Here is an 18,643-nt window from a genome sequence, read left to right as displayed (position 1 = left end):
GGTTAAGGTTTTTAGAGCTGGTTAAAATTTTTTGACCAGGTGCCCTCTAATGATTATATCTTGGCTACTCCTGGTCCTAACTTCATCAAACTTGCATTGATGGTTCGTCTTATGATACTGATGCACCTGACAGGCTTGAATGCTGAACTTGAGCAATAGGTTTCAGATGCTGGAGGAGGTTAATGTTTTTGGAGCTGGTTAAAGTTTTTGACACAGGTGCCCTCTGATGATTATATCTTAGTTATTACTTGTCCTAACTTCACCAGACTTCCTTGGATGGTGCGTCTTATGATACTGATGCACCTGACAGGCTTGAATGCTGAGTCTGAGCCATAGGTTTTGGATGCTGGATAAGGTTAAGTTTTTTTGGAACAGGTCACATGTTTAATAGATAATAGTACTACGGTATTTCAAACTTGCATAGTTGATTAAACTCTAATATGAGTGAATTGTAGAGGTAGCTTCAGATGCAGAGCTTGATCTCCATTAACAAGGATGCTAAAAAATATATCTTAGTTATTACAGGTCCTAACTTCACCAAACTTGAATGGATGGTGTGTCTTATGATACAGATGCACCTGACAGGCATGGATGCTGAATCTGAGCCATAGGTTGCGGATGCTGGAGGAAGTTAAGGTGTTAATTGCTAGTGCCCTCTGATGATGATATCTTAGTTATTACTGGTCCGAACTTCACCAAACTTGCGTGGATGATGCGTTTTATGATACTGATGCACCTGACAGGCTTGAATGCTGAATCTGAGCCATAGGTTAAGGATGCTGGATGAGGTTTAGTTTTTTGGAACAGGTCACATGTTTTATAGATGATAGCTTGCATAGTTGATTAAACTTTATAATAAATGAAACGCAGAGGTTGCTTCAGATGCAGAGCCTGATCTCAATTATCAAAGATGCTAAAGAAATCTCCTACCTCACTCAAACCTGCTCGATAGATAAATGTGTTTGTTGATAAATGAAACAATCTGATTCCTATGATATAGTATTGTATTTTATGAAACAATATTGTTTAATATGATACAATATAATATCATATGTTATATTATAAAAAGTTATATGTTACGATGTGATATTGTATCAATTTTTTTTATATTTTATGATATGATATTGTATCATGATATTGTTATGTATAGTATTGTATATTATGATACAATATTGAATGATATTATATTGTATTATTTATATGTTATTTTATCACATGATACTATTACATAAGATATTGCAAAATATAATATTGTATCCTATGATACAATATTGTATATTCTTTAATATTGTATCATACGATATTGTATAATATGATATTGGTTTATAAATAGGATATATTATCATATCACATGAAATTGTTTTATATGATATTGTAATATATATTATTGTATCATATGATACAACATGTATATTTATATAATATTGTATTATATAATATTTTAATTTATCACATAATATTTTATCATTTGATATGATTCAATGTTGTATCAAATTATATTGTGTCATATGATACAATATTGTATAATGTATCAAAAATGATACAGTATCATACAATATCATACTATATTATACAATATAATATCAAATGTTTCAATGTATGATGTATTGTGTAATATGATATTGAAATATAATACTATATTGTATACATTTTATATTATGATATTGTATTATGTGATCAAATACAATAATGTATAACACAATCCAATTTCATATCATACTTTACAATATGATACCTCATCATTGTTTATTACGGTATTGTATTATAGCGAGCACAGCTCGCTGGCGCACAGCGCCGGCCAACGAAGCGAGCTCTAAGAACCAGTGTGCGCGGGAAAAAGAACGAGCTAAACCTACAGTTCATCAAACAAAATTTTTTGTCTACGTCCCATAATGCTCTCTAATGTTTTCACCCGTGGTGCTTTGCCAAAAATGGCCGACTTTTAACTCGTAATTTACGGTGACTTAAAGTTTGAAGACACGTTTTGAGTAGCGCATATGCTTTGGCGAGACTCAAAAGATTTGTTACATGCTTCCATACCTTCGTATTGAGTCGAGAAACGTAAACAAAGACGAACAAAGTCATGGATGACGTCACAGTGCACTCGCCCCATATTTCCCGCGATAAATTTATAGGTGGATCAAACATCTGTAATGAGTGTACTGGCTATTTCAGTATAGTCTGTGATACCTGCCTCCTTGACAAATTATGATTTGTTTTTAATCTTTTTTGATATAGAGATTTTATATATATATATACTAGCAAGAGCCATACTTTACTGTCATATCGATCCATTTTTAAGCTAATTGTGCATGCATGTACAGTAGGCAGGTAAGTATGTGAGTAGGGGGGAAATAAACAATAGGACATTTTGAACTAAATAAAAAGGAATAAAATGAAACAATAAACAGGTAAAAAAAAAATTATGTAGATATTGCATATAATCAGACCATTAAATTTTAAAGTGGGAAATTACACACCTACAAACAGGTAACGGGCTCTCTCTCTCTCTCTCTCTCTCTCTCTCTCTCTCTCTCTCTCTCTCTCTGGGTAGGGGGTTGCGCTGTATGTATCATGACCATTAAAATTAGTACCTATGGCATACTCATTGTAGAGCAATACTCTCAAAAAAATTTTGACGTTCGTTGATACCTAAATAAAACTATAAGTTGACAATGATGCAAGGTATGTGTAATTCTTGCTGCGCTCGCCAGAATGGTAGCACCGTAAAACATATTATTATATGATATACATTGTAAATATGATAGGATGCAATATTTAATTTGATATTATATATTGTATTGATTAACATATGAACATATGGTTATCATACAATTTTTTAACAGATGATATATGATATTGTGTCAAAACAGAATCCATGAATATCCAAGATCATAAAATATGATTTTCATATAATATGATAAAGGTGGTCTCATAAAGGTGATGTCTCATAAGGGTGATGTCTCGTCTTGGTGAGCTTTGTAATATGTGATTACCAATGTTGAAAATTTGCGTCCACTCGGGGTTTACTTTGGGTCAACCCAGGGTTTACTTTGGGTTTACTTGAATCTTATCTAACACAGTATGCAGTATCACAGTATAATATACTAGTAATCAAAGTATTGAAAGCCAGGCTCTTTTGATGTGTGATACTGCATACTGTGTTAGATAAGATTTGCAAACATTAAAACTTTCTCTCTGTCTCTCTCTGTCTCTCTCTGGATGTTTTTAAATTGACAGAAGTTTTGTAAATTGCAGAATTTTAGGATAATGTATTTTGAAAAAGATGGAACTATTTTCTATCTGCAGTGTACAAACTCTAGTGCAGTTGCAATACATTAACTGCTTCTGTTAGTGTTTGTGTGGCATGCTTTTGATATCAGATAGCAACTGAATTTTGTGAGCACCAACAAAAACATGTCTGTCAAATCATCAGTAAATTGAATTTTGATACAAGCTTTATAAAATCAACCTCCCATTTTGCCATCGTGCAGCCGAATACCTGAATGCTTTGTAAAGTAGTTTATGGAGTTAAATGCATTTATGTTCTCAAAATGCATAATCCTATATTGCTGTCTTTAAAACATGTATTCAGTAAAAAATTAAAAAAAAACATATTCCAGTTGGCTTGACAGAGGATGGCTTTCTATGCAACTATTTGGTATAATGGAAGCTTCGTCTTTGACACTGTTTGGTTTTTTGTTTACTTTTGCAGTTGTGCGATTTATAGGAACATTTTTATTATACTTGGCATTTGAAAATCTATGAAATATTGTGTCACTGCATATCATTGTGACCTTACAATGATTTAGCTATATCCTCCACATCAAAACTCAAAAGAGCAGCTTTTAATTCATTTATTGAAACCTGGAGTACAATTCAGTATTTTAAATTACAGATAAACAGAAAATTGATAATAAAAGGTCTGCTAGGTTTATTTCTTGTTTGAAATGTTATGAAGTAAGCTATTTTTGTCATTTAAAAATGATTGGTATCAGTTTTGGAACATTAGGAAGACACCATTCGGGACAAATAACGGATTCACACATGATTTTGGAGATTTTGTTAACAAAATGATGGCAGTTGTTTGTGTACACGTGGTAATTGCCGTATTTATCGGTGTAGTTTTCCACGCAGCCTTTGACGCATTCAGGACTCAGTCGGCTAAATCCGGCTGGTTCTGGTTCAAGGTCCAGTGGACAAACGTCGCCCAGATGCGGAACGTAATAGTTGACCAGTGCTGCATCCTTTCCGATCCTATTTCCAAATTCAAGGAACATGTCAGCATAGTAGATCCATCGATGGGTCGGGTTGAAGGTGAATCGGCTTGGTGCATGTCTCTTCATGATGGGGTTCTTCCTATGAAGGCCATACCTCATACACATCAACTCGGTGGTACCGAAGTAGTAGGGAATGGCTCCAGCTTTAAACATAAGATTAAGAGTCTTTGAGTTCGGTTTAATACATGTACATGCGTATATTGAGAGAACATTTTCTTTTTTAAATGATACAATTAAAAGATGGATTTCAGCTATAGATTGAAAATACAATTAACTTACGAACAGGGGGACAGTTTAAAGCATCTCCCCTGGGTAAACCAAACAATAATCCTTCGGATGGAGTGACCCACAGCAAAATTCCCACAGATAGGGCTATCTGAAAGGAAAGTGATGAAAAATGAAACAGCATTAAGGATGCTTATGTATTTCATTTGCATACGAAGCATGGATAGTCTATATTATCATGTAAAGATTGCAAATTTACAAGGATCACAAAAACTGCATAAATAACTGCATCAGAAAAAATGTAGATTCTCTGCTGATATTTAATAGAGATTCACATTTTGTGGTAAAAATCAGGAGTGTGTGGGTTAAAGAGTTGGAATGAATGATATATCATAAATCAAGATTTCATAGGATTTTTACTTTCTACTAGTACGTAGTAGCTATTTCCAATGCTGAAAATTGGGTTACTCACAAAGGTTCATATACCAGTACTAGCTATTATTCTAATTCTACCAATAAATGAAATTGAGGTGAAATAAAATAAAGCCCTTACTGTGATTCCCATGGTTGCCACTCAATGAAGATGAAGTTTCTTACAGGTAAAAAAATCTACCTGAACAGTGGGAAAACTCTGAATGAGGCTCTAGGAGATTTTCGTTCTAGTTTTTTTTCTCACCTATAAAGATGATATCTGACCATGTGTTTTGTGGATCTTTGCATTCTTTACCATATAACAGTAGGTGTTTAAGGTATTCTGAATAAATTAAGATCATTAGGCAGTGCAATCATTTGAAATATTAAAAGTATAATAATGAAGTTTTAAGAAAGTATTACCTAATATAAGAAGCAAATCATAAGTCAGCCATTCTTAATTTAACTTGGATTCTCAAGGATGCCCAAATATTGCATCAGGATCTGACAAAATATTTTTTTTAAATAATTGGTAACCAAAGAGATGAAAAAAAGAAAATATCTTATTTTCTTGTATACAATGGACTATCTCTCACTTATTCTTTGCAATTCAACACCCGAAAGTATCATTCTGAAGGTCCTTTTTACTGTACATGACATCTTGCGACTAAATTTATTTTCATTGAATAATTATGATAGCTGTGATTGTATTACAGACATCTCTACTGGTCTGATGCTGGTGAGCCCAGTGTGATTGGGAGAGCAGATCTCGATGGCAGGGGGAGGATAAAATTTGTGAGAGACGATGTGGGGCATGTCACTGCAATGTCTGTTGACTACACAACATACCGCTTGTACTGGGCAGACATCTTGTTCCATAAGCTGGAGAGTATTGGTCTGAATGGCAAGGACAGAAAGGTTTGCAACATTCTCATACCCATGTGATTGTAGGGTGAAATAGTGGTAGAAGGGTAATATAGTGGTAAAATGGTAAAATTGGTATGAGGATGAAAAAATGGTATTAAATAAGAATTAAGATTGAGGAAAAATTGTGGTAGGAGGGTGAAATAGTGGTAGGAGGGTGAAATTGTTGTTGGAAAATGATATAGTGGTAGGAGAATGAAATAATGGTAGGAGAGTAAAATAGTGGTAGAAGGGTAAAATTGTGCTCCATGGAGTATGAATCATTTCATATTCTTGGTACTTTGATTTTTGCTGTACATTGTGTTAAAATGAAAACCACTAGTACTTGAAGTTTTGGGGAGATTCATATACCGTATATCTCAACTTCTAGAGGTGAATGTAACAAATTTAAAATAATTGTTTCTGCTTAATCCATGGTTCCTTGTAGTTTTGCATCACTGGTACACTTAATTGAAGTGCAATGATTGAACTGAAAATGCATTAGATAAAGTTATAATTATGAAAAATGAAAGTTGTTATCATCATGCTCAAGAATGATTTTTTTTTGATACATTAAAAGTAACTGCAGTGAGAGACAGTATCTACAAATTTACTTTACTCTTGATAGATCATTTTGTATGATGACCGTCTAATGGGAGCAGTCAGTATTGCCTTGTTTGAGGATCAGATTTACTGGACCAACCCAAGTCATGGGGTATACTCCGCAAATAAGTTCACAGGCAGAGATGTTCAGAAAGAACTGTCGGAGATACTCAGCACTGCTTCCTTGATTATAATGCATCCAATGCTGCAAAATGAAGAAATTAAAGGTATTCCATACATTCAATTACTATGGAATCATTTAAGTTTGTGGGGACCAATTATGATATTGATTAATTGTGGGTTTTTTTTATAGATTCTGTGAGATGTATATTTCTAAATAGATTTACTTGTATGCATAAAGAATAATGACTGTATTTAAAAAAAAATGTGGTTGCATGAGGATGGTAATTCATTGGCTAGGGGTACTCATGAAATCATTGTACTCGTGGGTTCTCTCCGGGTACTTCGGCTTCTTCCCACAACAATGACCCCCTCGCGCTAACATCTGTGCCAACAAGAGACATTAATATAAGTTGTAGAACTTGTTTTTAATCGTTGTAAATTAAATCAAGTTCAGTTTCATGAAATCCACAAAAACTTAGCCTCCAGAAATTATAATGACACACAGTTGTTCTCTTGAAAATGTCCAAGTGCATACAGTTTTTACTTCATATTTAGATTCTAATATAGTGCATGTATATATATATATATATGTAAATGAAGCTTAAGGTGAGTCTGGTGCTTATATCTTTGCAGACAACTCTTGCTCTAGTGCAGATTGTTCAGACATGTGTTTGCCAACAAATGGCCCCGGACATCGGTGCGCTTGTCCTGAGGACAAACATCTGGAAAGTAACAACAGGACTTGCCAAAGTCAGTCAAACTCTTGAATCTCTAAATTCAATGAAGATATGACTATAAGTATAGAACCTTGAATGTTAATTATAGCTAGGTTAATACCTGTATACAAATAAAAACAAACAATATTTTTGTCTTATTAGATAAGTATTTCCTTAATATGATTATAACAAGGGGGTATTGCACATAATAATTGCCTAACAAGGACAATTGTTATTAAGATGTTCTGATTCTTTCTAAAGCGATAAATTTCTCTATCAGTATGACTCTTGTTAGGAGAGTCATTGGAATCCTGCTTTTATTAAATAACATATGATGATGAATGCTTATGGCTGATTCAGCACCTTCAATTTTCAAGTGCCATTTTTTGTTTTAAAGTTAAAATTTTATGGCATAATACAAACGAGTACACATGCAAGATTTTAAACTTCTGTTATATTTTTCTCTGATGTTTCCAAAAGTATGAATTAATGAATTTGTTTAAAATAATGATTTTTTTTTCAAAGTTTATATTGATGCAATTTGAAGCAAGTTCCTTGTCATAATTTCAGTTAGCTTACAAGTTCCGAGAGCTTACTTAGGTGCGAGGAAACAAATTCAACAGTTTCCTCTTCTCTCTGTGGGTTACCAAGACAACCAAATTGAAACTGTTATTGAAGAAAACATCAAGAAGATTTCTTCCCTTGATGTCGGTCATAAGCATGGGATTCTGGTTTACAGTGATATCCAACGAGACGTCATAGCAAGAGTCAATATCTCAGACGACATGGGGTTCTCAGAGTTTGTTATCTGATCCGTCTTCTTTTAATATCATACCATACTCTTACATGTATTGCACAAACTGTAATAAACTGAGATAATATATTATATATTATTATAATAGCTGATATTAAAATTTAATACAATTTAAGTATGTGTACATGTCACCTTGAGTGGCCGATTTTTACAAAATTTGACATTTTACAGAAAGATGTATATACATGTAAGACCAAGAAAATTCATGATTAGGTTCTCAGGCCCAGAAACATTGTATCAAATGCTAATTAAAATAATAGACTAAAAGGGAAAATAATTGACCTTTTCAAGTTAGTGAGAGCAATCCTTTTCTTATAGGGGTATCGTACCTTAATAACTACATACTCACTTGCATTGAACTTTTTTTTTAGTGAGGAAATCATATATTCTAAGGATCTACATTCTGTCGAGAAGTTACAATTAGATGCAGTGACTGGAAATATTTACTGGGTAGATGTGGGGAAAGTAAGATCTGATTTCTTCAATCTATATATAACTTAATGCAGGCCTTTGATCTTTTTCTGTTTCAATTTGTTCAGCTCTGTCAATGATATACATTGTTGTTAATTAACAGACTTCCATTATGACTGGTTAATATATATCAATCTTTTGTGCTACTGTTATATTAAAGCAGTCTGATGAGACTTTTCATTTTATTTGACAGAAAACAGTTGAAGTGGCCAGTCTAAATGGAGAATATCACAGAGTCTTGATTCCTTCCACCCATTTTGTGCAGAGACTTACATCTTTAGCCGTTGCTGTAATGACTGGGTAAGAATTTTACTCATCTTTTCCAAGTGTAATTTGGTGAAATTGATTGATAGAAAAGAAAAAAATTAATCAAATTGATTTTGCAGACACCTGTATTTATCCCTTGTGGGTGTGCATCCCACAATTCTCAGTTGTACACTGGATGGCATTTCCTGTCTCCCACTATCAGTCAATGTTTATTATCCCAATGACATTGTACTTTATGAAGGTCGACTATATATAGCTGACGGGGATTACGATGCGGTACAAATACTATCTGTTGAGGTCCCTGATGGTGGCTATCGTAAAGTTCATTGGCAGTAAGTACTAGTATATATACTACTTTTTTTGCTATAATTGTCATAACAAAGGAAAATTGAATCATTCTCCTTAAAAATGTAGATTCCGTATTTTACGCGAGTACTTAATTCCGCGATCCTGGTGTTTTTGTATCAAATCGCGAGAATATAAAATCGCAAAAGGGGAACTTTTATCCTAATCTCTTATGATTCACAAATCTCAGAAAATAAAAGTGAGATTTTAAAATCCGTGAGGGATGCTTCTCGTGATTTTACACTAAGATTAATTCCTTGCGTTTAATTAGGAATTTACAGTAATGGACACCATTCATGATTCAAAACTATCTGTTTGCCCTGTCATGTACATGACCAGAACATAGAGTGTTTCATCCTTTTTTGTGACCTTCAGCCATCACACATTGTGTTTAGTTCAGTTTCAGTACTGCATGCTGATTTTAAAACTGTCTTTACTCTAACCTATGGAGTATCTTAAAATGCTCTCATTTTGATCATGTCTAGAATGCTTATTCAAAAGTTAGAAATTACATTTGCTTTGATGATCATTTTTCAGGGGGTATGAGAGAGATCTGACAAGAATGGCTATCTATGATAATGTTTTATACTGGACAGAAGACAGAGGAACTAGTTTGTTTTCTGTTAGCTTACGGAATAATCAGGAAGAAACCATTGTACTCCATGACATTATTCCCTTATCCAGCATTGTAATATGGAATCCAAAACTGACAGGTAAACAACAAAAAAACTCTGACAAAGTTTATTTTTTAAATTCTATCTATAAAAGTATTCTGATCAAAGAAAATAAATGTTTGTAAAATGATTCTAAATCTATATCCTTCTTACCAAAAATCAATTCAAACCCTTCAGTACTTTCAATACTTTGATTCTGTGACAAATATTTAGTCTTATGATTTCAGTACTGTACATTAGATGAAAGTAGTTTGAATTTAGAACATATCAATATATTTCATTGTGTCTGTTAATCTAGTAGTGGAGAATGCATGCAGTAGGAACAATGGTGGATGTTCACACTTGTGTCTGCAAGTATCCCAGAATTCTAGAGTGTGTGCGTGTAGCGATGGGTTCCTTCTACAAAAGGACAATACTTCTTGCATCGGTAAGATAGGCTAGTTTGTCTAGACTCACCACCTGATTATATATACATAAAGTATTCCTTATGATAATTTTAATTTTTAATCTTTCATTTCAACTCTGACAGAATGTATAAAAGAGACCAGTTGCCTCTGTGAGACCTATGGAAATTGCTCGAGCATCCAAACAAGTTAAACTCCAAATACTTTTCTATCTACATTGATGCATCTATATTGAAATATATACAGTAGATTAAAAGTGAAAGTTAATGTGTTTATCTGTTTGATTCCAGAGTGTGATGGCCTAGTTTGTGATGTTAGTCAGTGTATTCCATCAGAGGCCATTTGTGATGAAGTACTTGATTGTCAAGATGGGGCAGATGAGGAAAAAAGTCAATGTGACCAGACAATAATAACAGGTGAAAAGAAAATAGTACAGCTAGCTGACCAGTTTGTAACATATATAATCTAAGCTTCAGGGGTGTTTTAATATAATCCGAGACTCCTTTGACTCTAACATCAGCTGTTAATTATGAGATGAAATTTGCAGGAGAGAGCCAGTGTGAATAAATAAAAGTAATATTTTTCTGTTTATAGTTTCTTGGGAAATGCTACATTATGTCAAAATGCTGTTACATTTACCATTTTTTAAATTGACATATTGGAGAGGAGAATAAGTCAATTGATCTTTTTCAAATTTTAAGGTGTAATGTCCCTCTGATAAGAGAGATAACTCCTGTAGAAAAAAATTTCACTTTGTTTCTGTTAACTCACAATTATTAAAGCATGTAGCAACAAGGGAGGCGCTACTGGGCCCTAATTTTTGTTTGAATGCGATATTTATTTAAATTCAAATAAGAAAAAGAACATTTTAACGGAATGAACTCCAACTTTTAGCAGGGGGTAAAAAAGTAAAGAAAGCATCTACGCAAAATTGCAAGAAGCGAATCATATTGATCAAATTTTTATGAGGCAATATCTACATGTATATCCCTACTCCCCACAATTGATTAATTTATTTAAAAATATAACTAAATTTTCTTTAGTAGTTCAGTACATGAACAGTACATATTTGATGTTTTAGGCCAGAAAATTTTTGGATGGAAAAAAGGTTTTATTTCTCTATTTATAGCTCGTTCACAGAGGTGAATGAATTATAATTGAGAAAAGTGTGGCCAAGACAATTGCAAACTTTCAACTTAGTAACTTATCATCATTTGAAACTTATAGCATTTCCTTTGTTTAAATCTGGATATTGGAGTTTCTATTCTGAGAGAGCAGATATGGGAAATCAAAATCTAAAAACCAATGTCACATTTAATTCAAGACAGTATACCACTATATGGAGATGATACCAATTACTGGAAGACAATTAATTTGATTTCCATTTGTGTTATGACAAAATGCTCTGGTTTACATTTTTAGCATGTTTAAAACATAATGATATGGATCCATTTACTATTATGTTATCCAAACTTAAAAACAGAAAATCTTTTCTGAAAAATTAGAAACTGTGGCAATTTATCATGTACTGTATGTAAAACATGTATGTAAAACCTTCAATAGTCGATGATAAAGAAAGGTAACTCTTGCTGATTGAAGCATTTTTTGTAACAAACCTATACAATAAAATGTTATTCTGATCTAAAAAGCAGCGCTTCACTATGTTTTGTAATATGAATTGGCAATGTATATAACGGTATATTATTTTCATATAAATTTGATATTTTTAATTTCATGCTGCGATAGTAAAATTTTGCCTTTTTTAACCACTATGTCTAGTTTTCTTCATATCATGATTTGACATATTATCAATTTTTGAAAAATCTAGCAGCGCTTCATTACTTCAACTTTGTTTCATTTGAATCTATTGATATTGACTTTGATGAAAATCAATATGAAATATTTTTAAAAATATATGGTAAAATTAATAGCAGAGGGATATTACACCTTAAGAGATGAAAATTGAATTATTCCCCTTTTCAAGTCTTGCAATAATTTTTGGTTTGAAAAGTAAAGATCAATTTAATTGTTCTTATATAATAACCTTTTTATGTGTCCTATATCATCTAATGTTTGGATTCCTACAGACCAATTTAAGAAATTTCCTTGAAAACAATAAAATCATTTTTGAGACAAAATCTGGTATTAAATATATACTCTGGGACAGCAATCTTGATCGATTAACAATCAGGACATTTTTTATCAAAATACTCTGAGACCGAAACAAATTTAACAAAAGCTAGCTACATTGCCCATTTTCCTCATTCTCACTACTACACGATAAGAACTCCTTCACTTTTTCATAGTTATAGACATATAGATGTTGTGAATATTTTTCAGACTGTGGAGAAGGGTGGTTTGAGTGTGACTCGGGACACTGTATCCTGGAGCTCCTTGTTTGTAATGGTCAGCCAGACTGTTCTGATGCCTCCGATGAAGGTCACCAGTGTGGTAAGATTAGTGTGCAGATACCTAAAATTTGACCCACCCTGGATCTTCAAAACCCAAAGAAACCTTTAAGCTTAAAATTGCATAAATTATCCCCGTGCGTGTGGTAGGAAATTAAAACTTTTTTATGGTAAATTATGCATCTGTGAATTGTTTGACTATAAAAAAAACTCTTACATAATCAGCAGCGTAAATAACCACTTTTACAGTATCTTGTTTAAATGGATAAAAGATGTACTGGCAGTGGATGTGCATCGTGTATTATAATTGTGATCTGAACTTCATGATACATATGCATGTGATATTGCAATGGAAATTAGTTTATTACAATGTGCTAATTTAATTGAATAAACTGATACAAAAATTGATAAAATACATGTAGTCTTCATTCAATCTTTGTTTTCAGAAACAGCATGTAATAATCACCACTGTGATCACAAATGTGTTTCTATGCCCTATGGAAGTGTCTGTCGATGTAGACCCGGATACCAAATACAAATCAATGGCTCCTGTCAAGGTACCATTTTTTTTTTCTCAAGCCCCTTTGAGTCGGCAGCATATGGCTTATAGGACATGTAGTATTGCCCTTTCTTCCCATTTTTTTCTGAACCTATCTTATTTTATTAAAATATTTAATGAATTTTATTTTAATTAATGCATCAAGAAGCTTATTTGTTTAGATATCAATGAATGTGAGGCAGACAATGGTGGATGCAGTCAGACTTGTGTTAACACTAAGGGAGGCAGGCTGTGTCAATGTTCTCCAGACTTCATCTCCAGCAATTCATCTTGTATTCCACCAGGTTAGTGGCTCTATATAATGCTTTTTGCAGCTAATGCACTAGTACCTGCTCATCCCTTCCATGGCCAATCATGATGTCATTTAAACATGGGAGATAAGGAAAAAACTCTTTTGATCAGAACAATTCGTAGATATCTTATTGATGAGGGTGTCAGAATTTTTTGCCATTTATTTCCTTTCTGGTAGATCCATTGCCCTATTTGCTGTTCCTGGAGCAAGGTTTGATCACCCGCTACGACTCGGACAATCATGGAGAATTAGTCACTGTTAGTGCCTCAAAGTCTTTTGTAGCCTTTGATGTAGATATATCTACAGGAGACATCTTTGGTATATCATCAGAAGATCCAAAGGTGAGAAATCAAAAGTATTATATTCTTTATTACAATTATGATACTTGTATTGCAACCAAAAGAAAATGTGGAAAAGTGATTTTACATGCAATAAACTAATTTGCACTGATACTGTACAAAAGATTACAATCTGTGCGATTAAACTTTGTTTAATATGTATTAATTATGCCCCCTTCGAAGAGAGGGCATATTGCTTTGCAGCTGTCTGTCAGTCGGGCAGTCAGTCCACCAATAGTCTCTGTTTACTTTTCTTTGTAGAGGTTGCACATATTGAAATGAAATTTGTTTTACAGATTTATCATAATAATATCTAGGTCAAGTTCTATTTAGGTAGGATAGTGCAATTTTTGACAGAGTAATGCCCCTTAGATTTAAAAAACTCCACTTATTTGCAGTTTCCGTTCACTTTTTTGCAGAGGTTGCACATATTGAAATTAAATTTGGTATACAGATTTATCATAATAATGTCTAGGTCAAGTTTGAGCAATTTTCGGCAGAGTTATGTCCCTTTGACTTCAGAAAATTCCAATTATTTGCAGTTTCCATTCATTTTTTTCACGGATGTTTCCAAGGGAGTGGGCATAAGTGTTTTACAAACATCTTTTGTTTCTGTAAAGTATATTAGACCAGCACCATCTTGGATTTGTATTGTGGCCCCTCATCTCCTTCTTAGGTTTTGTATTGTGCCCCCTTATCTAGCATAAGGAATTATATAAAATTTAGTAATTGACAAATTGAATTAGCCCATTGTTTTTTACTTTTGACCAGCAATACGGATATCACCTTAGGCCCCTAATGCTAATGCTACCTAGCGGAGGTATCCCTTAACCATGCAATCAAATTAGCTAAATCTAAAAAAAAAAAACTCTATTATGCAATCAATCTTCAAATTAATAAATAACATCTATCAGCCAATCATATTTGACAGTGCCCCCTTTTTCATCCTTGATCATTGTTGAGCTTCATTTTCAAAATTCACGCCATAGACAAAGCCACGTCAATTTATTCTACTGTTTACAAGGCGTGTTGAACTTAATTTTGCATTGTTATTGTGATATTGTGATGAAAAATCTTTTTTTTTTGTGACTACTATCGTAATCATTATGGATTTGCCAACTCTACGAGACTTTCTACAACTTCCTTCATGGTATATATTGTACGACGAAGATGAACTTTGCCTTATGTCTGTGAGAGAGGAAGCAGACTTTCATTACCACAATGCCTTTTAGATTATTTTTTTGGACTGTTCAGCAATGTGCTGTGGTTGGTTGTTTTGTTTCAAGGAGGAATTTCATTCAATCCCCGTGTGCTCTACACTGTCCCTGCCACGCTTTGATTATAGACCCTCTTTGACATGCACTCTATATTCCAAATATTCCTTGTGTAAACAAAATGGCAGACTCCCATATAGTAAGGTTGAAAATTAAGGCTGAAGCCGCTTGTTAAAAAATGGGAAGCTATGAAAAAACTTTCTCCAAAAACAGCCAAAAAATCATTGGAGTTAGGTTATGACAGAATGGAAGCCCTGTCCCTCCTTGCGAAAGACAACCTTGGCAAGGCCAATATTCCAATTGGCCAGAGGAAGCTGTAAGTTTAGAGCCAAAAACAAGACATTTCCTTGAGGCCAAGCGGCAATGGAAAAAAGACAACCAGGATCTGCAAATGAATATGGACGGTGAGCAGAGTGTACAAACAATTGGTGCCATATTTTTAATGCATTTTGCAAGTTTCAGCACAAAACGCACAAGATAGGCTTATCGCATGAAACCTACCAAGACATTGCTTCATGGCAAATTAAGTGTTTTAGAAAACTTTAATGGAAAATCCCTTCTACTGCATCAAAAAAACCTAATTACCGTGTGTGCTTAGTAAATCGTGGTTATTTGCCCAAACTGGTCTTCTATATGTTTCTACCGTTACGGCATCCAGATAGATAAAGAAATTAATTTTGGGTAAAATCTGAAATTTTAATGTTAAAGGTTTTTTTTTATTATTTATATAATCAGCTACTTTTGAGAACAAATCAGAATCGTCAAAAAGCCGAAGTTCTCCTGAGAAGGTCTGCCAAGTTTGCCTTTGTGGCCTACGATTGGCTGGGCAAAAATCTATACCTATCAGACATTGCAACACCTGCTCTAATCGTGTGTCCCCTCAGATACTTAAAGGAAGGATGCATCTCACTGTTCCATGAAGAAACAGGGTCCATTGTTCTTCACCCCCTTAAAGGGTAAACAAATTTTTACTAATATGTTTTTTGAAATAATGGTCCTAACAATAATTTTATTTAAGATGAATTGTATATATTCTCAGATTTGTTGATTTACCAGTATTTTTCGAAATTCAAATTGTTATAACCATTTAAAATATTGAACCCTCTCACTTCCCTTTTTTACACAGGGATTGAAATGATTAAAAACTGAAATATTTGACTGATGAATTTGAACTTCACATTGAAGTTAGGATTTAGAGCAAGGTTGAAGGGTATTCAATGTCAATATATTTTGTACCTTGTATTAGAATTCCATCTACATGTACACAATATCAGAATATTTGATACAGCAGCATCAGTGACATCTCTTAAACTGCAAAACTATCGTATTTGTTTTTTTAATACTTATCAAAAATAATTTTTTTATATATTATTTCTAGTATCATTTATAAATAAACCATTTCCAAAACAAACCAGCTTTTTGAACCATTGGTAATTTTAGGTTGATGTTTTGGTTGTACGGCGACGCTCTCCAGAGGAGTACTATGTCTGGGGAGAAGAGGGGGAGTGTGATGGACTTTGAGTCTACAATGATCAGCAGTCTGTCCCTGGACTTGTTCTCGGGATACCTCTACTGGATTGATCACTACCGAGGGGTCATTGACAGTTGTGATATGAATGGACATAACAGGTGATCAGGATATCTTTGAAGGTTTCATTAAATTCAGCTCAGGTTGAAATGAATTTTATCTACTATTGAGATGATTCATTTTATGAAATTTAATTATATAAAATGTGTAAAAATCTCTCTCTCTCTCCCTCTTTTTCTCTCCCCTCTCTCTGTTTCTTGTCCAGTAATTATAAAGTTTGTAATAAATTGCAAATACATTGGAAACTCAAACTTTTAATGTACAAACAATTGGACACCAACAGCCTCTTATTCTATCATTTAACTTTATGGAATTAGGGATACCCAGGAAATTCATGAAAATTAAACATTCACACAATTCTAATGATTCCAATGGCTGAAGTAGGAATAAAATTATTGGTGACCTCCCCTTTCCTGTTGGGAATTATGTTCCCTTTGGAATAAATCTTAATGTTTGATATTATAGCTTGATGGATACAAATTGAAATATTATAAACATGTATAAAACAGTTTTGTATTTAATGTACCTACAGAAAAACCATTCTTAAAGGGGGACATCTGATGAGGTTTCTATCTGTAGCCGTCTTTGGAGATCACCTGTATTTCACAGAGGAGAATTCTCATTCCTTGTACAAGTACAATCGTCTCACAGGAAGTAGGCAAGCTCTGACCTCCGACCTTGACTTTTCTCTGCATTTAAAAGTCATTCACCCCATTCTCCAGAATCCAGGCAGGTCAAACTACTAGGAATTGTTTCTGCTATCTTCCCTCCCTTTTTACTTGGATATAGTTCATGATTTCTAGAACAATATTGTAACGCAATGGTTTTATATCGTTGTAGGTCCGCGCTCAGATGTGTGTCATAGGAGGTCCTGTTCACACCTGTGTTTGGTGACACCAGAGGGAGCTGTTTGTGCTTGCCCTGATGGATGGGACCTCATCAGTGGAAAGATCTGTAAAAGTATGAGCTTACAGTTGATTTAAGATTTTTTATGACATTCGTGATTCTGTTAAAATGATTGTACATGGACAGCATAACCATAATGAGGTTCATTTAATTTAATGCATTTGAAAAAAGATAATTCTTTTGATTAAAGAAAGATAATACATTTTGTGATTGCTCTCCATTGTTTATTTTTCAAATCTTTTGTGTAAGGTCCTTATGTTTCCACCTCTGCAACCCACATAAATACAACACAGAGTCCACCAAGAGCTTCTCCATCCCCCGGCCCGCCACAAAAAATCTCTACACCCTCCACCACTACCCTGACACCATTGCTATCTGTGATCAACTCCACACTGGGCCCCCGTACAGAGACCTCCACCCTTCCTGTGTCCCTGTGTAACCTGCTGTGTATGAATGGGGGCACATGTTCTTACTCGGAGGAAAAGAAAATGGATTATTGCATGTAAGTGACACTAAAATATAATTTTTTCCATAAATATTAAGATGCTGACAATACAGATGTTAGCTTATTTCAGTAGCAAAGTAAGATCACAAACAGTGAAGGATTAAATTTGGTTCACTTATTTTGTATTAGGATAACATGATTTTGTTCAAATTACATTTGTTGATCTAAAGAATTCTGTTTGATATAAGAATAAGAAATACATTATTATACCATGTTCTCATTACACTTTGCATGTACAATAACATTGTACCAATGACAAAATATTGTTCTCTTACAAGAATGTAGCCTAGCTTAGCATATAATACCAGTTAATGATTTTTATTTGTCTGTGAATCAATTTACAATAATCTTATGTACATACAGTTGCCAGGCGGGTTACACTGGTACCTACTGCAATGAGGAGGAACCTTTAGAGGACCTCAGTCGAAGGTCTTCCCACACACACACCTCAATAACTGTAGGTGTCACTTTGTGCTGCTTTCTCTTGCTTTTACTGATCGTTGGTGTTCTTGGCTACATGAAGTATAAAAGGTACAT

At 33.8% G+C, this 18,643-nt stretch overlaps 2 protein-coding genes across 2 annotated transcripts in view; one reads left to right on the top strand and one right to left on the bottom strand.

The window, feature by feature from the left end:
• The window catches only part of LOC105321200 (vitellogenin receptor), a 39,206-nt gene that overhangs the window by 15,144 nt on the left and 5,419 nt on the right, over positions 1–18,643 (top strand). The window contains exons 10-30 of the mRNA XM_034445430.2: positions 5,633–5,834; positions 6,448–6,649; positions 7,179–7,295; positions 7,832–8,060; positions 8,447–8,540; positions 8,740–8,846; positions 8,933–9,145; positions 9,696–9,871; positions 10,131–10,259; positions 10,362–10,424; positions 10,527–10,652; positions 12,577–12,687; positions 13,091–13,201; positions 13,365–13,487; positions 13,673–13,836; positions 15,843–16,063; positions 16,548–16,736; positions 17,228–17,424; positions 17,536–17,655; positions 17,851–18,103; positions 18,470–18,637. Of these exons, the coding sequence (XP_034301321.2) occupies positions 5,633–5,834; positions 6,448–6,649; positions 7,179–7,295; positions 7,832–8,060; positions 8,447–8,540; positions 8,740–8,846; positions 8,933–9,145; positions 9,696–9,871; positions 10,131–10,259; positions 10,362–10,424; positions 10,527–10,652; positions 12,577–12,687; positions 13,091–13,201; positions 13,365–13,487; positions 13,673–13,836; positions 15,843–16,063; positions 16,548–16,736; positions 17,228–17,424; positions 17,536–17,655; positions 17,851–18,103; positions 18,470–18,637 (3,315 nt within the window). The remainder of the gene's footprint in view (positions 1–5,632; positions 5,835–6,447; positions 6,650–7,178; positions 7,296–7,831; positions 8,061–8,446; positions 8,541–8,739; positions 8,847–8,932; positions 9,146–9,695; positions 9,872–10,130; positions 10,260–10,361; positions 10,425–10,526; positions 10,653–12,576; positions 12,688–13,090; positions 13,202–13,364; positions 13,488–13,672; positions 13,837–15,842; positions 16,064–16,547; positions 16,737–17,227; positions 17,425–17,535; positions 17,656–17,850; positions 18,104–18,469; positions 18,638–18,643) is intronic.
• Positions 3,903–5,140, bottom strand: LOC105321118 (uncharacterized). Its single transcript, XM_011419327.4, has 3 exons — positions 5,059–5,140; positions 4,560–4,656; positions 3,903–4,423 (listed from the first exon to the last, which is right to left on the bottom strand). The coding sequence occupies exons 1-3, from the start codon at positions 5,068–5,070 to the stop codon at positions 3,975–3,977; spliced, it is 558 nt and encodes a 185-aa protein (XP_011417629.2). The 5' UTR covers positions 5,071–5,140; the 3' UTR covers positions 3,903–3,974.

Source organism: Magallana gigas, chromosome 2, assembly GCF_963853765.1.
Source record: "Magallana gigas chromosome 2, xbMagGiga1.1, whole genome shotgun sequence".
Classification (NCBI taxonomy): Eukaryota; Metazoa; Mollusca; class Bivalvia; order Ostreida; family Ostreidae; genus Magallana; species Magallana gigas.
Note: the sequence above shows the minus strand (reverse complement) of the source record. Positions and strands in the feature narration are given on the sequence as shown.